This window comes from Lutra lutra, chromosome 1 (assembly GCF_902655055.1).
Source record: "Lutra lutra chromosome 1, mLutLut1.2, whole genome shotgun sequence".
Lineage (NCBI taxonomy): Eukaryota > Metazoa > Chordata > Mammalia > Carnivora > Mustelidae > Lutra > Lutra lutra.
Genome location: NC_062278.1, coordinates 97,876,551 through 97,892,382, shown reverse-complemented (window position 1 = coordinate 97,892,382; position 15,832 = coordinate 97,876,551). Strand labels below are relative to the sequence as shown.

Genomic DNA, 15,832 nt, shown 5'->3' with positions numbered 1-15,832 from the left:
TGTCTTCATACATTTCCATGTGACCATGACTCCCAACCTTGCCTATTGTAATAAACATAATAAACATTTGCTGACAATGTTGAGTAACCATATTTGGGTAAAAAAAAAAAAATCAAAATCAATATCAAACCTTCATATATAATCCGAGATGAGTTCCATCCATCCAGACCTTTTCAACCAGACATATATTTTCTATAGAAGTAACAACACATCTTTTGACATGGCCAGGAAAGGAAAGTTGACTGTATCAGATTAATAAGCCAGAAATAACACAACGGCATGACTGTTCGTGAGACAATCATGAGATGGCAATAGGGGAGGAGGACCAGGCATTAGGCAATAATAACCATGCCCCACACAGACACTTAATCACAGGAATATGGTTTTTTAGAGAGTGTAGCAGTAGTCAACAGGTTGGCAAGAAATTAGCATCAGGGAAGTCCAACAAAAGATAATAGAGTCTTGTAAAAGATGCACAGTAAAGAATGGAAGTAGTACAGGACCATGGTTAAGAGACCAACATTTGATGACAAATATATCTGGTTGAATCCTGATTCTGCTGTCAACTTTTTGGAAATTAACCTCCTCAATTTAAAGAAACTCACTTTCATAGCTTGGTTTCAAGAATTAAATGAGATGTAAAAGCACTTACTATATGTATGGTAAGCACTCTATAAATACTGGTTGTTGTTACAAATAGTAATAATAATGCTATTATTATGGTTTTTGTTGTTATAAATTGAGAATCTAGAGGCAGGCAATGTTTGAAATTCCAGACTAGAGGCAGGCAGGGAACTTAAAAAAAAAAACTATTATCCACTGCTAGGCCATCTTGCAGGATCAAACATGATCAAGCTAGAACCAGTATAATAAAATTCTGGAGTTGCAGTCAAGGCAGAAACACATTAACTAGATTTGGTCTGCAAAAGCTAGAGATTTGGTGTCAGGGGCAACTCTCAGCTATTAGAACTAGGCAATTAGGCACAGAGACAGACTTGTTCCAAAGGTAGAGAGACCAAAGTATAACTCCTTCAATGCTCATCAACCCCTGAAATACGTGAACTGAGAACACTATAAGGGCTGATGAAAACTATAAGGTTTCCTGATGAAAACCAAATGACTAGGGGTAGTGGAGTGGGGGAAAGGATAACCAGAGCAAAGTGCAAACAAAAGCTGCTTTTGTTACTGTTTGTTATTATTATTTTGTTATTACATGTTATTATATAAGTTATTGAGCACTGTATTAATAAAGGTTCTCCAGAGAAACAGAACCAATAGGAGGTATAAATATATGGAATTGATTCATGCAATTATGGAGCCTAAGAAGTACTAAAATCTGTCATTTGGCAAGTTAGAGATTCAGTAGAGCTAGAAGTTTGGTTCCAGTCTGAAGCCAAAGGCCTGAGAACCTGGGGAGCTGATGGTGTAAGTTCCAATCCAAGCTCAAGTCCAAGGGCAGGAGAATACTGACATCCCAAATCAACAACAATCAGAAAGGGAATTCTCCCTGACTCAGCCTTTTTGTTCTATTCTGGCCTTCGGTGGATCAGATACGCCACATCCACATCAGTGAGAACAATCTGCTTGACTCAGTGTACATTTTCAAATGTTCATCTCATTGAACATTTGACCCAGAAACGCTCCCACAGACATCATGTTCAACAAAACATCTGGGCACCCTGTGGCTCAGTTACGTTGACACATAAAATCAACCGTCACAGGCACCTGCTATTTACCAGGTATTGTATGAGGCACTGTACTGGCAGGCACTGTGGCTTACTGTCCAGAGCTGTGTTGCCACTAAACTCCCATTATTGATGGAGATGTTCGGTGCCAGTTAACATAGTAGCCGCTAGCCATGTGTGGCTAGTGAGTGCCTGAAATGTGCATATGTACCTGAGAATTGGATTTTAAATTTTAATGTTAATTCTTTTAAAATACAAATAGCCACATATGGCTGGTGGTCACCATACTGGGCATACTAGGAAAAGAAGGTAATAGGTAAACGAACTAGTAATTACAAAATATGAGACTTAATGCAAGAAAAAGAAGGTTCTGATTGAGGGATGGTAAGGCAGACTTATTTACACAGAGTGGTCAGAGAAGGGCTCACTGAAATGGTCACCAGTGTTTAAGCTAAAGCCAAAAGGTCCAAATCTTGAGAAGCAGCAGCCAGACAAAAAATGGAAGGAATAGATTCCAGGTGGGAGGCATCTAATATGCAAATGCCCCAAGGCAGGAGAATTCATATTTGCTTTGAGCAACTGAATAAACCACACTTGACTAGAGGGTGACAGAACATGTGTTGGAGAGGAAAACAAGGGCAGCCTATTACAAGATTGGTAGACCACAGAAGGAGCTTGGATTCTATTTGAGGTATTTTATATTTACATAGTTTTTAAAAATCACTGTGGCTGATTGCTGTGTGGAAAATACATGGACCTGCAAAAAGAAGCTTCGTGTGTGTGTGTGTGTGTGTGTGTTTGCTCGAGTGGATTTGATGGTTTGGTTCTCCTCCTGATCGGATTATAATCTATTCAATATTAGTGTATATTTGTATTCAAAAGGAATATACACTTTAATCAATATTAATGAATCTAAATTAACAACATGCCCATACAGATGTTCTTTAGCTTTTTTCAGTATAGGAGAAAGGAAACAACTCCTAAGTATGTTGATAATAGGGAAGGATTCTTTAGTTAGAACTATCTAATAGACACACTTGTAAGAATTATCTATACCATGACATTAGTGAAATGGCTGCATACAAACACCGTAAGATTATCCTTAGACTCTTGAGAGAGCTCAGTTTCTGAGTGTAGGAGAAAGAAAAGGAGGAACTCAACCAAGTTAAAAAGATAATCATGAAACTGACCAATGTCAAGCAAGGAGGACCCATGGAGAAAGATTAAAGCGACTGGGGTTAATTAATTAACCTGGGGAAGAGAGATTAATAAATTTTTGTGAGGATATGTAGAACGGCTACTCAGAGAATAAGGTCTAGTTTGGTTGCATTAACCCTGGAGACTAGAACTGAACCAGCAGACTTAAACTGCAGAAGACTATTTATGGCTGTGAAGCTAAGGAATCAGTGAGGAAAACAGAGCAATGTCCTTCTGCAGAGGTCTTTAAAACAGAATAGATTCTCATCAGTCTCATTTGAAAGGTTTAAGTGTGGTCCTGCCTAAAGGCAAGGTGATGAACGAATGACTTTTCAAGGTCCTAGCTGGTCAGCCCTAGGAGAACACACAGCTGATTGTATGTTGTGATTTTCTTTTGTTTACCCATATCTTATTGTTTGACACCACCAAGTGGCCACACTGAGTAGAAATGTTACAGATTGTGAATATGGGGATAGGTCTTGAGAACTGCCAGTAGTATACTCTCATAACCTCATAAACCTCATAACCTCATAAACCTCATAAACGGTCTGTTTAGAAATACTCAATCTGTAAAATCACCTGGTGTGAAAATGCTTAAACATTGTGATCCTTGTATGGTATTAATTTGAAAAGCAAAATTGGTACCTACCTTATTAATAATAACATGTCAAATTCTTGCATTGTGTATTTGCTGTTTGGTAGGAATGGGATTTGATTCACAATAAGCTGAGCTATGACACAAAAATCTTTTGTTTTAGATACATATATATTTAAAAGCCTGGTTTTGACCCTTTCACATTTAACAGATGTATTAAGTAAATTAAATGTGTCTTCAGAAATACTTTTCTAAAATGAACTCAAGTATCATATCGGAAGAAGAATGTAGTAGGCTTGCAGGGAAACCACAGTTGTTGACACATGACTGAAGGCATCACATTAGAAAATAATTTTAGATACAACACAATAGGCTAATATACTTGCTGGTACCTTCTCTCTTTGAGTTATGTAAAAATTACATTAGCATCCATTAACATTTATTAAACTCTTTTGTGAGCTACATGTTGGATTCTACATTGGGCAAGCCCACCCTGTCACTGCATTCTTGCACCCACCTCCAAAACAAAAGCATTGTTAAATATGAGCAGTGAGGTAATCCAGGGCCAGACTCCTTCTAGTAGAATCCTAGCAAGCTATGTAACTCTATAGCCCTCCAGTTTTTATAACAAGAATTCAATTTTTTTGACTTAAAAAAATTAGAGAACATGTGGTCATTAGTTCAACAAATATTTATTGTGTGAGTACCACACCAACACTGTTCTAGGCAGTGGGGATAGAGCGGTGAATAAAAGAGACAAAACTCCAACCCTCAGGAAGTTTGTATTCCAGGAAAGATCCAGAGAGTAAATATTTTAGGCTTTGGTATGGATAGTATTAGAATGTGGTCAGGGTAGTCCTCACTGAGAAAATATCTGATAAAGACCTAAAGGTAGATGAACAAGGAGGTCAGGGGTTGTCTAGAGAAAAACACCCTGGAACAGCAACTGTCAAATGCAAAAATCCCGGAGGCAATAGTGTACCTGTTCTTTTGAGCAACAGCAGAGGAGACAGCTTGTCTGGAGCCGAGTAAATCGGAAATGAGGTCACAGACCAGATGACAGAGGGCTCAAATGCCATTTTAAAAACTAGTTTTTATCTAGTAAGTAGTAGAAATCCTAGGAGAATTGGCTGGGCATCCTATTCAAATAAAGTAGGAGATTTCCGAAAAATACATACATACATACATACATACATATATACATACGTACATACAAAACTAGTTTTTACTCTGAGTGAGATAAACCTTTGCAGTTTTAAGCACAGTAGTGACTTGCTCAGGAGCACTAATTTTAATTTCTTTGGCCTTAGAAACTGGATGAGTGAAGAAGGCTATTAGAGATTGGGGGAGGGAAAATAAAAAGCATTAGAATCTCAGGTATAGAAATATTAAGCTTAGAATACCTATTGGGTATCCACATAGAGATGTGAAGAAGACAATTCCTACAAGTCTCGAGATCCAAAAAGAGATTTAAGTCCAGGATATAAATGTAAGGCTTGTCAACCCATAGACCGTATTTAAAACCACGAAACTGATGAGATCACGAAGGGATTGCATATAGAAAGAGAAAGAAGGGGTCCAAGCATTGTGCCCTTGTAGTAGAAATCCAGGGAGATGAGAAGATACCAGAAAAGGAGACTGAAAAGACCAACCAGTAAGGTAGAGGGAAACTGGAAAGAACAGAGTTGTTATCCCAAGTGGAAAGTATACACTGGAAGAGGGATAAGCAGTTGCATCCCTTGCACCTGAGAGTGCATGCAAAATGCAGACTGAGAATTGAACCACTGTTTTAGCAGCAAGGAAACCATTAGTAGCATTGACCATAGCAGTTTCAGTGAAGTAGCAGAATGAGAACCTTGCCGGAGTGAGTTAGGAGAGAGCAGGAAGAGAGAAATTAGAGATAAGGAGTACACGCAGCTTTTTCAAGGAGTTTCTGTGGGCTTGTTGTTTATTTTTTGTGTAGAAGGAAAGAATTAAGATGATTACTGGAAGGGAAGCAGATCGAGAGGCTTTGGGGATATTTTGTTTTAAGATGGCAGAAACAGCAGCATTTTTGTGTGCCGGTACAAAAGCTCCAGGAGAAAAGGAAAAAAATGAAAAAGGGAAAAGAAAAGAAATGAGAGAGAGAGAATGAATTACTGGAGCAGTTTCATGGGTAGGATGAGATCTGATGCGGAAGTGTGGATGGGTGGGTGGATCGATTTCACACTATGCTATGTAAAATGCTTAACCTGGTGCTTAGCATGAGTAAAGGCTCAAAAGGGACAGAGACCAAGCCACCCACTGTCACATAAAAGGGTTTGGCCAACATGATCCTCCAGGTCCAGTGGAGCTACAATATTCAGTAGACTAATGAGAAAGTAAGTTGAATAGAATAATGACAATGAAATAAACACAATTAGAGCAACATTGAATCACACTGACTAGCCTCCAGGAGACTGGTCTAAAGGTAAACAGAGATATGTAAAGGAAAGTAGGAAGAGTGATGGTTAATGTTTACATTCGGTTCATCAGGGGAGTCTGCCAGAACCAGGATCCCACAAGGTACTTGACTCCTTGTAGATGCTCCGAGTTGATTAATTAATTATCCTTGCCCTTTATAAATTCAGCATGATGAGAAACCCCTGTGTCCTGCCTCACAGATACTGCATGATATAATGTTATTTCCATGCTCTTTTCATGTTCTTCCACTGAATTTTATACTGATTTATAGAGGCTAAGCTGTAGGGCAGAGCTATGATAGGGAACCAGACAAAGGAAGGTGGATGGTGAAAACATAACTGCCACTTCCAATGGGAAGAAAATGGGGCTGAAGCAACTACAATATGAATTGTGTTCTAACATTAAGAGAATAAGTTATACTTATGAAAAATATATTAGCAAACATGTAGCTTTCTGAAACCATACTTTGTTATTTAATACTAGTATCTTTTTACTATTATAGAAATTGTGCTTCCCTGAGGGCAAGTAATAAATTTCAATGAACCTTAATTCTTCACTTGTTTCAATATAAATTGGAAGATATGTTCCTTTGGAAAAAGACGGGAGCCCCCAGGTGTAATAAAATCATATTTAAGAATGTAGCAATTTGACAACACATCATTACAGTAAGAGCAACTTTTAGAAAACATTAATAAAAATACTATAACTTCTAATTTTACAATGGTGAACTCAAAACTAAATCACCGAAAGCATTAAAAATGTAGGAAAGCTCTAGAAACCCACTGTCATGATCTCTCTTCCCTAGCAATTATTCCAATCTAGTTGATCCAAACTATCAATTTAGTTTTTACTTAAGCCTCTGTGCTTACCATCCAGGATCATCTTTTACAGTTTTTGCATGTTTCAGAATTGTAAAGATCCTTCTTGAACTCTGCACAGTAATCTTAGTACACTGTATACAATGTCCCTAAAAAGGAAACAGTAGACTGAAATATTTAAGGGAGTCTGTGGCCAGAATATATAGAAGCTGGTGCCTAACTCTTGACTGACAATTTTATCAATGCTTGCCACCTGTTGCTCAACCTCCTAATTTATACAGAGTTAGGCAAACTATACAAAATCCAGTGTACCATGTATTTTTGGAAATAAAGTTATGGAACATAACCCCACTCATGTGTTCACTTAAGTGTCCATAGGTCCCTCCATAAGGCAGAGTTACCACATGGCCCACAAAGCCTAAAATATTTACTGTCTGACTCTTTTTAGGAAATCATACCCACTCGTGGTTTAACTAATGGCTGGTCTCCTCATTAAACACTGCTTGCTGAGCCACGTCTACATAGCCCAATGATAACGGAAGGAGGAATCAGAGTGCAAAATCAAGTCATCACCTAAGAGTACCCAACTTCTATAAATACGTGTGTGCTGTCTTGAGAGTGAGACTTTTTACATTTTTCATTGATTTCCTAAATTCAGAATTTATTAAATGGATTTCTATTAGGTGACAGGTACCTAAGTAGACTTCCTTTTTAGGTAGTCATGAGAGGAAAATTTTTCCAAGTGTTTCTATCAAATGCAAATTTTGAAACTCACTTTTGCCCCCTCTTGTCTGTAATTTTTATAACCTTTTTTTCCCTAAATCTTACGTATTCATACAACATCAGACTTCCTAGCTCACTTTATCTTATCAGTAAACTAGGGCTTTGAAAAATATAAAAGCATTCTTAAAAGATTAGGTATTCCTAAATTATTGTCATTTATTTTGAAATGTCAGTGGACAGCTCCTTTCCAATGCCATATGTGTAAAAAAATATATTGAGCAGAATAACCCTCCAAATGGTGGCATTTTTTTTAAAGTCCTAATTTTTGTCTATCCTGAGCAAGAAACTAAACATTTTCATTCTTCCAACAGAGTACCATAGTAAGTTTATAGCTGCTGTGCCTTAGACAACCTATATTTAGGGAAGGAAAATTCCTAATTCAATTTACAGTGATGTCAAGAAACAACACATATCTGCAGGCAAAGATAAGAAAAACATTCAGGGATACACCGTGATAGCTCCACTTAAATAAATAAACTTTTGGTACTAGTGATTAGGTACACAGGATTATTATATGTTTAATTGGCTAACATGACAATTTGGAATTACTTCTAGTCACATTTAATTGGATTTGGAATCTCTGGAGAAAAGAAATAGAGAGGCCTAGCAAAACAGTCATAAAAGTAAACTGTTTTTCCAAAGGGTGCTAAGCAATGAATTAATATCAATTGCACAATAGTTTTTAATATCCTCTCAGCTTAATAAGACTAATTCAGTGGTTGTACATACTAGATACAAAAACCAATTCAATTAAACACAGAAAGTGGGGGAGGGGAGTGTTTGTTGAATTGTAAATTTTTTATTTTTACTTTTAAGAAGGCCAATTTAATCAGAGGTGAATAATCTTTAATTCAGGCAAAGTCTGAGATATGCTTAAATAGCAATGCAATAGTTAGCTATGTATGCTATGCTAGGTTTGAAGGCATTTTAGAGTCCATAAAATATGTGTTGCTCTATAAATGCTCTGAAGCTTAATAAGGGGCAACCAAAACAATGCATTCCTTCAGAGTCTTCAAGTATTCTTATACTGTACAAGCAGAAAAAACATCTGGAAGACAAATAGCTGGTTGCTTCTCTTAGAGTCTTAGTTTAGATTAAAAGAAAAACAATGGAAAACAAAAACAACCCTACTTTTCTACAGTCTAAAATGTGCTTGGGCTTTGCTTAATATTAATCTAGTCAAATTTATATATTATACAACCTTCTTCCTCAGTATTTATATATACTACCTGTTACGGTTTTACTTCTGCCCTATAAATTTGTGTTTTGTCTTGTTTTGTTTTGTTTTTAATTTTCCTTGTTCTTAGGAGTGCCATGATTGCTGACTACATGTTCTGGCTCTGCGGAGGAAGTGAACAGTGTATAAGCAAGCTCATCAAACTGTATTGGCAGGTAAAAAATGATGTCCCAACTAGGGAGGAGGAGCCCATCTCATTTTTAGAACCAAAATGAAGGATTGGTGCTTAAAAGATTGCTGAAAAAGGTAGCTCTGGCCATATCAGTTAGAAGGACACTACTCAGTAGTAATGTGTTTATAATGAAGCAGATTTTCTGTGACTGATTTTGAGGGCAAAATTCAAGGTTGTTAACCCTTGCCCCATACTTCAGTTTTACAGCCCAATATAAATTTTAGACATCCCAGGAACTATTTTCCCAAGCTTACTGCTATAATGACATGATCCTTTAAAATATGAACATTGTATTTTCACAGATTCTTCTTGATCTATGACCTGTAAAAGCATACACTGGAAGTAATACCAATTACATAGTAAAGGAAAAATGCAAAGATTGGTTGTATTTGTTGGGGCATATTTAGTGTTTAGAACACCTAACTAATAACAAACTGCAGATCTTTTTTCTCATTTATTATTCAAAATGGCAGCAAGAAGTCATATCAAAGGTCAATTATATCTCAAGAATAGAGTCATACTTTCTTAGAATTATAAAGAGAATTTAGAATTTGCTGGTTCAAATCTCCTTCACAATACACAAATCTATTAATTTCCTGTCTGCTCTCAGCAAATTATCAGTAACTTTCTGCTGAAATAGATCCAAAATAAAGAGCACATTTAACTCCAAGAAATGACATCCAATTTGCTAATTATTAAACTGCTTTCTTCATGTAAGGTAGATTTCTACTTTATCCAGTGGTTCCCAGTAGGGCAACATGGACCAAAAGGAAACCCATTTCCAAATGAAATTTTTTTCAAATATTTGAAAATCAACTACAAAAGCCAAAACCCTCCTCTGTATCTTCTTTCCAGACTGTGTAGGGCCTTTTATCCCTCATACTTCAAGATGATTTGATTTAATTTAATTTAATATGAACTTTCCAAACCAACTAGAATAAGATCTTATAAAACACAAATATGAAAGTGAGAAATAATCACCAATAGTCTTTTGACACTTCCTGATTTTTCCCATATTTTCACTACTATGTCTTGGCCCCCAGTTTTCTGTCTCTATATCATGTGTTATCTTTATTAGACAGTAAAGGATTAGGTTTATCATATAAAATGCTCAATAATTTATATGGTTCTAGCTAAATATTTGGAGCTCAGTTTACCAACTATAAAAAATAAAGGTTTATATTAGCCCTACTATATTTGAGACCTGTGATTACTTGAGGAAAAAAAATGGCCTTCTAGAGAACAAAGTTTTAATCTCAAAATAATTTAGTAATCTACTGATAAGTTTAAAACTTTCCTAAGGGAATCTGGAATATGCAAAACAGTAGCAGTTACTTATGTAATTAAATAGTTCTAAAGAATTGCTAGATGTAAAAATATAAGCAAATAATATGAGCTATAGATACAATAAAGGAAGAAGACTTTTTATTAAAGGATTTCAGAAGCTCCTGGAAAGAAGTGGGAAAGGAGTTGAATCTCAAGGATTAGATACAACATTCAGCAAGCTTGGCATATAATAGGTCTCAAATGAATGTTTGATTTAATTTATTCATTCACTAAACAAATAACATTGAGTACTTACTGTGTTTTCTACATTGAACTAAGAAAAAATAGATCCATTGTTGTACAACTGGTTAAGATGTACTGTAAATAATTTTTTCCTGTTTCCTTTAGCTTTCAAAGAACACTAATATCCCCATTTTTTTACCTCAAAGTAGGAAAATAATCTCCACTTACCAATACATGCATGCTTGTTATGCAAAAAGGAGAAAAACAAATACTATTATTTAATTATTCTGTATTAATAAAAAATAAGAAAAACACATTTCTCTTTGTATTTTCTTTTTCTCTTTATTTTTTAATTATTTCTTTAATCCCCATCACCTATTTAACCAACACCCCCACCCACCTCCCTTCTGATAACCATCAGTTTATTCTCTATAGCTGAGTATGGTTTGCCTCTCTCTTTCTCTCTTTTTTTCTCCTTTGCTTGTTTGTTTTGTTTCTTGAATTCCACATATAAGTAAAATCATATGGTGTTTATCTTTCTTTGAATGACTTATTTCACTTTTTATTATATTCTGTAGTTCCATCCATGTCATTGCAAATGACAAAATTTTATTCTCTTTACGGCTGAGTAATGTTCTGTTGTGTACATGTACCACCTCTTCTTTATCCATTCATCACTCAGTGGACACTTGGGCTGCTTGCATAATTTTGCTATTGTAGATAATGTTGCTATAAACATCAGGGTCCATGTATCTTTTAAATCAGTATTTTTGTATTCTTTGGGTAGTAAATATCTAGTAGTGTGATTATTGGATCATAGCCTTATTTTATTTTTAATTTTTTGAGGAACCCCCATACTGTTTTCTACAGTGGCTACACCAGTTTGCATTCCCACCAACAGTGCAAAAGGTTTCCCTTTCTTCCACATTCTTGCCCACACCTTTTGCTTCTTTTCTTGGGTTGTTGATTTTAGCCATTCTGACAGGTGTGAAGTGATAGCTCACTGCAGTTTTGATTTGCATTTTCCTGACGATAAGTGATGTTGAGCATCTTTTCATATATCTGTTGGCCATCTGTATGTCTTCTTTGGAAAAATGTCTATTCGTGTCTTCTGCCCATTTTTAATTGGATTATTCATTTTTGGGGTGTTGAGTTTTTCTTTTCCTCTTTTAATTTGAAGCAACTTGGCATATTGGAAAAGAGCCCTTGTTTGGAAGTCGGATCTGATTCAGTCCAAGTTCTAAGACCAAATAGTCATCTAACCTAAGGCAAATTAGTTTCTAGAGGAACTTCAACTAGAAAATAAGAGATGACTAGCAGAAAGTGTTTGAGAAGGTCTATTCTTGAAAATCATTTTAGCACTGAAATCTAATATTTTAAGCATATCTAAAAATGTCACACATATTAAGATAAAAAGAAGTAACATAATTAGAAATTTCATCCTGCAGATAAATTCCGTAAACTAAACCCCTCAACATTAGCACACCACACCCTTCTCACCAGTTACATACTTCCTTATGCGAGCCTGCCTCTCCCTGATCTTAATTTAAATGTATATATCTTCTTCCTTAGACTTTATTCTGTCCTAAATCAAAAGGGGCTTTTGGAGATTGCCAAACACTGATGCTCCACCACCCAATCTACCATGACAACTGAATTTAAGAATGTTGAATTTATGAATGCCCCCAAACATCACAGACTAGAAACTGTATCTGCATATACATTTATAGACCTCCATTAACGCTTAGACAGGAGGCTATTTTCACTACCTTTGTAAGTGATGAAGTTTCTGTATATCTTCCTTTCAATCACATAAAATACCTATCCCTCTGGTTAGTCAGTCTTCTTAGAGGTCTTAAATAAGAAATGGAAAATTGGGGTATGTAAAAATTTGAGAGCCAGTCTACACCTACTCTCACAAATTGTTGGTTTACAAATTCTTGGATACAAAAGAACAGACCTTTACTTTAGTGAGCTCAAGAACGCTTTTCAATTGTATTAGGAACAGTTTTCATATCATCAGTCCAGCAAGAAAAAAAGGCCTAAAGCTCTGCACTACATGACAGCTCACACTGGAATATATCACTCTGAATAAAAGTGTTTGCACATGTTATGCTATAATAGCATCACCTCTTCAGAGCTAGAGAGGGTTGGAAATAACTTGTCACAACTGTACTTGCATGCATGCTTCTGAAACCTGACACCCAGTCTTCTATTATCAGCCACTTTCCTTTTCTCAAATACCTTGAAACCCCATCACAATTCTGAGCTAATTAGCAAAATGGAAAATTCCTGGTCATGCTGAAAATTAACTATTTTGAAGCAGTGGCCACTATAAATACATAGTATACTATAAATACATATAATATACACTATAAATACATATAAATACATAGGCCACTATAAATACATTGCTCCTAAAGTAATAATATTATTTCAAAAAGATTTTAACAGTAAACTGTAGTCCACCTCCTAAGCCCCCTGCCCCTTTAGATCCAGGGCTAGACTTAATAGCATCAGGAAACAAACATGACTTCCATTCCACTTTCCCTTTCCTGGTTTCCCACCTTCGCTTTCAGCCATGCTGTCAGTGACATGGATTGTCTGGTATGTGGCTTTCTCTCCTACAGTGTGAGGAACAGAGCCAACTCCAGTCTGCACTGCAAAATGGAGTGAGAAAAGGGGATAACAGCTAATTTTGCTGCAGAAGTCCCACAAAACAAGCACAGAGGAGCCCCACTAAACAGGGACAAGCTGCCTGATCAGCTCATTCTTCACCTTAATTATTCTTTTTTAAATCTCTTTCTTTCTTTTTTGAGTCACAAACCCCTCTGAGACTCTGATTCCATTTATGAGCATCCACCTAGAAACAATACTCATAAACATATACACAAAAAAATGTGCCTGCTATGTATCTCATTGCATTGGAACTCCCACACATAGAATATGGAGAATTACAGTTTTATCACTCTTTGGAAAAGGTTATGCAATTTTTCTGGAATAAGAAGTTGAAATATATTTGACATCACATCAATGTCGATGTTTCATTTTAATAACAATAAAAGATACAACCTTGATTAACAAAATTTTAATAGTAAATGGAATCAGAGCGCCTATAGCTCACAAGATCTCATATGGATAGGCAGGCATCAACAATAACCAAAATTCATATTACATCATTTCCTTTGTCCTCAGGTCAATGAGATTATCTTTGTTAAGTCTATACAATCAAAGTTATCTATGTTAGCAATTTGTTTCAATTTTAAAGCCATCTGAACAAAAAGTGACCCCCATAAGACATAAAGCCATTTGCCAAGTGTCTGTTGATTTTTGTCCCTAAAAACTCTCAAGACTTTGTCAGTCTCACCTCCAGTATTAGAAAATTTATATTGTGGGGCGCCTGGGTGGCTCAGTGGGTTAAGCCGCTGCCTTCGGCTCGGGTCATGATCCCAGGTCCTGGGTTCGAGCCCCACATCGGGCTTTCTGCTCAGCAGGGAGCCTGCTTCCTCCTCTCTCTCTGCCTGCCTCTCTGCCTACTTGTGATTTCTCTCTGTCAAATAAATAAATAAAATCTTTAAAAAAAAAAAAAGAAAATTTATATTGTTATATTGTTATTTATAACAATATAACAGCCACCTCATTTAGAGTAGCAGCTTGACCAAAAAAAAAAAAAGAAAGAAAGAAAGAAAGAAAACAAGCTCATAGTTTTTCAGCAGCATCTCTAATAGTAAATTCAGCATTTTAATCAAAAGACTTGCTTCACTTATGTGACTAAGATATCAGCCATTATAAAGCTAGTCCTGGAATGAACTTCTCACTATCAATCTGTTCTAAGAAGGAGTTTTCTTTTCTCTTAAAAAATTTTCAAGAATTAATCAAACTAAATCACTTCTAAATTCCTTTTCTGAACTGCCAACAAACTTCTCTATTAAGAAAGAGCCTCATGGTGTGTTCTTATATCTTGACAAAGATCTACTGAAAAGGCACTGATTTGAGCTCTTGGCTCTGAAGAAGTTGAAGACTTTCACAGCAATTGAAAGACCTCTTTTAGGGGTTGCTGGAGGGGCTGTTGACACCAATATGAGCCCCTGTAGAAAGCCTGACATGTGGAGCATCTTTCCTTAGTGAAGCAGCAAAGGCTGAGGCAGTGCCAACTTCACAGATCCTCCATCTGTGCAGAGAATACCAAGACTTCCCATCCAATTCAACTTGTACTTGGCATTGAATGTTCACCATCTTAAAGATATCAATGGCCTAAATGGTTTCCAAAGAGGGCTCACCAGCAAGAAATTTTTCTTTGGTGAAATTAGTCACTCTCAAAGGACAAAATCAGGAACTGGCTGCACTGAGATGCAAAAGATTTTCCCCAGCCATATGCTTGGAAGATAATGCACAGTCTATAGGCTCTAAAGCCCTTCCATGGTGTTCAGGGGTTCAACAGAACAACAGGTTAAGTCTCTTGTGTACTCCTTTTCTTTGCAACAGCCCTTTTTCTTCTTGTATTTGGCCTAACAGAAGACATTTATTGCTTCCAAAACTCAAAGCAAAAAATAATACCCAGACTGTTCGTGTCATATAGTTCTTCCTTAAACTACACTATAGTCATTCAAGCTTGAAACATTTCCAATCCAGTATGTGCAGACTACCCTTAAATTAGTGGGTACTTTTCTTTTTTATTTTCAAATTATATTTGTCATTCATACTCATTCAGGAAATATTTATTGATCACTTACTAGTGACTCTATGGCACTACGTTATGTGTTAGAAATACAGCAGTGAACAAAATAGACCATGTCCTGTCTTCAAGAAACTTATTCTAGCACAAAATATTTATTAACAAGAAAAACAGCGTTTACTTAACTTAGACATCATTTCTTCTTAATCTGTTTTTCTTCTACAGTAATATCAAAGTGCATTGCATATAGCGATTCAATACACATTTATTAAATTCAGTTAACCAAACATACTATTTTACATGAAACTCAAACCAATAATGTCAAGAATATTTTGGAATAGTTTTTTATTTGTTATTTAAAAATTCTGTGCTTATATAAATTCATTAAGTATTTCTGTGTGGGTGTGTATGTGTGTGTTTAAGTTCACAAATGTGTAAAACTTTGTGCTTTAGTTTGGGATTTATCAGAGTATGTGGAGAAGGTTGCCGATTTCCAATAGTCCCTTTTGTTGCATTGGTTTCTGTGCTCATGGATGTCTCCATACAAATCAGAGCATCTTATTTATTAGCTTCTTCTTTCAAACATAGCAATCAAGACAGCAGTAAGCTCATGGGTTTATCTGCCCTAACCAGAGAATGATACAGGATAACTTAACACTGACTGTTATTTGATCCCTTATACCAATAATGGAGACTTTTTCACTCCAGTTCTTTGTTTT

At 36.0% G+C, this 15,832-nt stretch overlaps 1 protein-coding gene across 1 annotated transcript in view; it reads left to right on the top strand.

The window, feature by feature from the left end:
• Window positions 1-15,832, top strand: part of SPATA16 (spermatogenesis associated 16) — a 245,971-nt gene that overhangs the window by 151,324 nt on the left and 78,815 nt on the right. The window contains exon 6 of the mRNA XM_047730665.1: window positions 8,828-8,912. Coding sequence (XP_047586621.1) covers window positions 8,828-8,912 — 85 coding nt within the window. The remainder of the gene's footprint in view (window positions 1-8,827; window positions 8,913-15,832) is intronic.